This window comes from Salvia hispanica, unplaced genomic scaffold, assembly GCF_023119035.1.
Source record: "Salvia hispanica cultivar TCC Black 2014 unplaced genomic scaffold, UniMelb_Shisp_WGS_1.0 HiC_scaffold_167, whole genome shotgun sequence".
NCBI lineage: Eukaryota > Viridiplantae > Streptophyta > Magnoliopsida > Lamiales > Lamiaceae > Salvia > Salvia hispanica.
The window spans coordinates 198683-205306 of record NW_025951879.1 but is presented as its reverse complement, the minus strand read 5'-3'; the positions used below and the strand labels follow the sequence as shown (position 1 = coordinate 205306).

The window sequence follows — 6624 nt, the reverse complement described above, 5'->3', positions numbered from 1 at the left end:
GAATATCGACATACTGCCAGAGTAATAAAGATCTTTCTCATTGTTAGAGAAATCATATTCCCTAAAAATAGGAGGTTTACGTAGATTCAATATGAGTTTGTGCTTGTAGTATTGACAAAGGATGATGATGTAGAAGGATGTGAGAGATTTTGAGAGGGTCACTTTATTAACAAAACCTCATTTTCTTTTTGTAACGTCCCAATATAAGTGACTCATTTCCTTTTTTGGTACTTTCTCTCTTACTTTTTCTCTCTACTTTATTAACTCTCTTACTTTATTCACTTTCCACTTTATTAACAAAACCTCATTTCCTTAAATCTCGTGCCAAAAAGTTTGTGGTCACTTATCTTGGGACAGAGGGAGTAGATGATTATAAACATTTAATTTTAGAAGGATATCAGAAAAGTAATAAGAAAGGCGAGATATGAGACGATGAAACTTATTTTACTATAAGCAGTAAAACGACTCTAATTCATATAATAATTAGAAAGTACTCCCTCCGTCCCCGATTAAGAGTCACACTTTGACCGGACACGAGTTTTAAGAAATTTAGAGAAAAGTTGGTTGAAAAAATTAGTGGAATGTGAGACTCATTTTTTTATATTTGGTTTTATAATTAAATGAACAAATGAATTAATGGAATGTGGGACCTACTTACTATTTATGGTAAAAATGAAGTGTGACTCTTAATTAGGGACGAACCGAAATGAAAAAGTGTGACTTTTAATCGGGGACGGAGGGAGTATGAGTTATCTGAAGATAAATAAAAATAATAATAAAGTTTTTGAAAGGAAAAAGACTATTGTGATGGGCGCTTAAGGGAGATGGACTAGATTTTTGGTAGATAGTTGGGCTGACCAGTAATTTAGTGAGGACGCATTGTGGGCTTATTAGCGACCACCAAAAGGCACCTCGGCATCTCATTTTAAAATTTTATACTACTACTAGTTTTTAATAATTTTTTAATTTAATTTTCTTATATCTTATAAACGGTATTTACAAATCAAAAGCTATATTCATTTCATCCATGAATATATCTCATTTGTCATTTGAGTGCATCTATAATTTAAAGTCTATTTTTTTTTTCTATTTTAAATAAATAAGCCTTACAATCCACAATTTTCGCGTCAGATTTTAAATTAGAAGGGGTGTAATACTATTTGGACAAGTCCTAATCAAATCTTGCACACGTATCGGGTAAATATGATTATTATTGTATTTTTCTGGTAAAAAAGAAATAATTAAAAGCAATGAATTGGAGTTGGCGTGAGCGTGTGTATTGAGAGTAGGTCGACGTGGCGTAGCACCAAATAACCCTACACCCACCGAAACGACCAGCCCCAACTTCAATCCCAGCCGTCACCCATCCCAAGGTGTCACCCATCCACCAATCCTCTCTCTCACATTAGCACACGTGCCCACTTCCCATCTCTCACATCCAAAAAGCGTATCTCATATGGAACCTCTATCCGCCTCGCTAAGTGTACCGCACTCCTGATCCCTCATCATATATAAATGATAAATCCCAATTCCATGCATTCATCATTCACTCTTAATTCAATTCTGTATCTGTTGTGTGTGTGTTTATTTTAGCTTTGTGTTGACTTGAATGAATATGAATGAAGTTGAAAAAGGTAGATTGCTTCCTGTGCGGGCGGAGAAGGACTTCGTGGTGGGGATGGATGAAGAGAGGCACAAGGAAGCGGTCGACGTGGGGCGGCGTCGGCGGCCGAGGACGGTGGCGAAGGTGGTGGCTGGGAAGAAAGTGAGGGCGCATACTCAGATTTTGAGGCTCAGAGCAGAGGATTCTCGTCTCGGTGAAGATGGATTTTGTGGCGCACGCCTCTTTCCAAGGCATATGTTACCTGCCTCGCCTCTCGGCTCCCTTCCTCTCACTTCAGGTGCCTCCAATCTCCATTTCACTTAAAAAAAGTACTGTTTCATTCATTAATTTTCTCTTTTTGTGTGATAAAAGGCGCATGAAATCAATTGGTTAAGGACTTGAGGTGTGGGAAGCTTTGCAGTCTGCAGTTTTGTTGGAATCGGCATCAAAGTTGTGTATCCATCCATGTACAGTATAGACTACTGAACAAGTAAATACACGGGCTTAGTTTAGAATACAAAATAAAATTACTGCTGTATCAAGTCTTTTTATTTTAGTTTGTAGATTTATCAGAATAAAACTAAAGGGTTATAGCCCATAAATACAAACTTTCAATATTTTCTGATTTTCTCTAAAAAATTTAATTTATAAATTTAAATGTATGAGTATGAAATTTGAGTTTTTCTGATTTAAAAAATTTAACACTTATAAATAAAAATAAATATAATTATCATCTCAACCAAATCTGATTTATAAAAGAATATATTCATCTTTAAAATTTATAAACTATTCCATTTAGACTTAAATAAAATACTATTCCATTTTGGTAAACAAAGAATGGAACTTCAAGCAAAAAAATTAGAACTGATTGAAAGTTCGTGCTTTTATAAGCTAATAATATGGTTATATGTTATGTTAGTGTTAATCTATCTCAGTTTTAATTAAATCAAAATTGTTATCATGAAGAAAAAAACAGAAAACTTTAAAATTCACAATATATTTTAACTTCAAAAATTAAAAGTTAAAGAAAATAATAAAATAACTATTAAAAAATTTTGTATTTATATAATTATATAACCTATAAAATGAATGTTTGACGAGCACGTGCCATTTGTGTATCAGTCCAACCAATCATAATAGTGTGCGTATATATAACCGGCACATATTATATGCCATGTTTCAAATCTCTATTGATAATCTACCACGTAACTTTATCGACTTCTCTATTGATATTAATCATGCGATGATTCAACTTCAAAATATAACATGTTTAGCAAAATATCGAAATAGCGTATCGTAAACAGAAAATGCGAATAACCAAAAAAAAAACCATGTTTAACCATCCAAAAGTTCAGTCATTAACAAAAAGATCCGAATTAGCAAAAGAGGAGTTCAACAGAAACATAAACGAAACACATGATAACGCTTGAGAGCCTAACCAATGAGACCATTGATTTGATTGCTCAAGACTTTTCCTTCAACCATTTTCTAATACTCTCCTTCATCATCATCTTCGCCTTCAGCAGACTCAGCACCAACCTCCTCATAATCCTTCTCCAGGGCAGCCAAGTCTTCCCTAGCTTCGGAGAACTCTCCTTCCTCCATACCCTCACCCACGTACCAATGGACGAAAGCACGCTTGGCGTACATCAGATCGAACTTGTGGTCAATCCTCGAGAACACCTCAGCAACGCTGGTGGAGTTCGAGATCATGCAAACAGCCCTCTGCACCTTGGCAAGGTCGCCACCAGGGACGACAGTGGGTGGCTGGTAGTTGATACCGCACTTGAATCCGGTGGGGCACCAGTCGACGAACTGGATGGTCCTCTTGGTCTTGATGGTTGCCACAGCTGCGTTGACATCCTTGGGGACGACATCACCTCTGTACATCAGACAGCAGGCCATGTATTTTCCATGGCGCGGGTCACACTTAACCATCATAGACGATGGCTCGAATGCAGTGTTGGTGATCTCAGCGACAGAGAGCTGCTCGTGGTATGCTTTCTCAGCTGAGATGACTGGGGCATACGATGAAAGCATGAAGTGGATTCTTGGGTATGGCACCAAGTTGGTCTGGAACTCGTTCACATCCACGTTAAGAGCACCATCAAACCTCAGGGAAGCAGTCAATGAAGAGATAACCTGTAAATTTCATCAAATGATACAATCAGTCACAATTCAATTGATCAAAAAACAACATTTAAAATTTGCAGAATGCAACATAATTGTACCTGAGAAATGAGTCTGTTCAGATTGGTGTAAGTGGGCCTCTCAATGTCGAGTGATTTGCGGCAAATGTCATAGATAGCTTCATTGTCAAGAAGGATGGCGACATCAGTGTGCTCCAAAAGGGAATGAGTGGAGAGCACGGAGTTGTAAGGCTCAACAACAGCAGTGGACACCTGTGGGGAAGGGTAGATGGTGAAGCCCAGCTTCGACTTTTTCCCGTAGTCAACAGAGAGCCTCTCAAGCAACAGAGAACCAAGCCCAGAACCGGTTCCACCACCAACAGCGTGGAAGACAAGGAATCCTTGCAATCCAGTGCAGTTGTCAGCCAGCTTACGGATCCTGTCAAGGCAGAGATCCACAATTTCTTTGCCAATGGTGTAATGTCCTCTGGCAAAGTTGTTAGCGGCATCTTCCTTGCCACTGATAAGCTGCTCGGGGTGGAACAACTGGCGGTATGTGCCAGTGCGCACCTCATCAATCACAGTAGGCTCAAGATCGACAAACACAGCACGAGGAACGTGCTTTCCAGCACCGGTCTCGCTGAAGAAGGTGTTGAAAGCATCGTCACCTCCGCCTACAGTGTGGTCACCAGGCATCTGTCCATCAGGCTGTAACAAAATTCAATAATAAGTGAAATGGAATCATGAAATTTAGCTAGATCACTGAAACACTACAAGCATATATCATTTCAACGAGATTCAGATCAAAAAATTATAGTAATAGATTAAATAATAAGTGTTGAAGTCGTCGTCACCTTCTTATACAAGATTCAATAATTATTATGTGAAAATTAAATAATTATTTCCATCAAATGGTAACAAACAATTATAACATTCAGCTGGCTCATAAAAATCTACTCGCATATTATAATCATTCCGACGAGATTCAGATCTAAATATTAAAAAACGATCAATCATTAAAACCAACACGATTTGATGTAACACGATTCTATATAACCAGATCGGCAAGAAAAGTTTATCAGAAATAAAAATTCCAACAAAAATGAAGCATGTCGCAAAATAAAAATGCAGAAAACAGAGAACACACTTTAAATCTGATAAAAATAGATCAAATCCATCACTAAATAGGAACAGAACAACACCAGTTCACATCAGAAACATTTCCGTCAGCTAGATTTGATGTAAATCAACGGATTCCAAAGAAAAACGAATCGGAATATAAAAAACGTAAAACGAAGGAGATAAATGAGATCGGATCTTACCTGAATTCCGTGTTCGAGGCAATAGAGCTCCCAGCAAGCATTTCCGACCTGGATACCGGCCTGACCAATGTGGATCGAGATGCACTCCCTCATGATGGATCTGGTTTGGAATGTGTAGAGCAAGTTGATAGGAGATTAAAGGGAGAGAAGCACCAGAACGTATACAAAGACGTCGCTGGAGGTGAAGGTAGTTTTCGATCTGTGGTGAAAATGGGGGGAATTTATACAAAAAATATGGGCACTACTTGATTCTAGGGTTTCGATTTTTTTATTCTTTTAGTATTTTACAGCTGGATGGTAACCGTCGCTCAGTTTGAATTTGAAATTTGAAATTGCTTCGTGGAGGGATACCGTTTTTTGGGATCCGACCCGTTCCAAGGCGGTTTATGGATTTTCTATATATGGATATTAATACGTGGATTTAAAGCCCAATACTAATTTATTGGGCTGTGTTCTAAATCAGTGCTTCGAGTTAGATGTTGGGCTTCCCAATTTTACAATAAAATTATTCTAATAAGATGTACTACTAGAGTAGAGTAGAGGTTATAGGATAGAAGTTAGAGAGAGAATATTTATGAGATACTATAAAATTTTAAGTGTATATATTATTGCAGAATAACGATTCATAGTAAGATTATTTTTGTAGATTGATTGTTGCTTATAAGATTATGATAAAATAGTTCAGGTTTTAAAAACATACTTTTTGATAGCTTATAGCGCTTGTAACTTGTTTTCATAATTGTAAACTGTTTAGGAACTGTTTTGGATTAGGTTCATAAGTATAGTTGGCCCATTATTACTGTATCAGGCCAGAGAATGGTTGTTTTGTAGGCCCAAATCAAGTGCCTTTTTGATACCACTAAGTCGGCTGTGGCCCAAATAAAAGTTTATGCAAGCATAATTGATTAGCAATTATGGGACAAGTAAATATCTTGAGAGATTTCCCATATGCTACTTTTTGAAAAGCATAATTAATATATTAGGGCAAACACTTTACAAGAAATTGTTGTGGTGGTGAAATGAAAAGGCAAAAGGGATGTTGATACAAGAGCAAGAGTGTTTGGTGAAGTGTCAAAGGGAAGTCTATTCACTATATGAATGGTGTTCACTAACAAGGTTCACTCCCCAATTACAACAACTCATGCCCACTCATCAAACTTTGCAAATTGAGTGTCCCCACACATGTCTACTAATGATATACATCAAAAAATGCCATCTCTATCATCACTTTGAGATGCCAATTGAATTGAGGCAATCTTGTTTTGAAGAAGTATGGAGATTAACACAAGTAGAAATGATAAGGTATTGTTAGGTGGAATTGAGGTCATAAATAAGGGTCACCTTTGGGTTTCTCTTTCATTTTGGGGTAAGATTGCTTGCTATCTTTTTCATCCATGAGACATTTAATTTGTTTCCAATTCAATGTATTGTTATGTGAGGCTATATGTAATAGTGTTACATGTACAACGAATGTGATAAGTTTTTTGAGAAATAAATTAAATGAAGAATGTAATGTCTAACTCAATATACATAAAAATAAATTAAAGTGAATGCTATTGACAAAGAAAGT

The 6624-nt window shown here is 36.9% G+C and overlaps 1 protein-coding gene across 2 annotated transcripts; it reads right to left on the bottom strand.

Moving 5' to 3' along the window:
* Positions 1-2917: 2917 nt before the first annotated feature.
* LOC125198569 (tubulin alpha chain) lies at positions 2918-5255 on the bottom strand. Of its 2 annotated transcripts, XM_048096888.1 has the most exons (4): positions 5055-5255; positions 3835-4440; positions 3285-3745; positions 2918-3202 (listed from the first exon to the last, which is right to left on the bottom strand). In XM_048096888.1, exons 1-4 carry the CDS (start codon positions 5145-5147, stop codon positions 3067-3069), a joined length of 1296 nt encoding a protein of 431 aa, XP_047952845.1. In that variant the 5' UTR covers positions 5148-5255; the 3' UTR covers positions 2918-3066. The 2 variants fall into 2 exon arrangements, with proteins under 2 accessions (XP_047952845.1, XP_047952844.1); XM_048096887.1 differs by having other exon boundaries at positions 2918-3745; positions 5055-5254.
* Positions 5256-6624: the final 1369 nt, after the last annotated feature.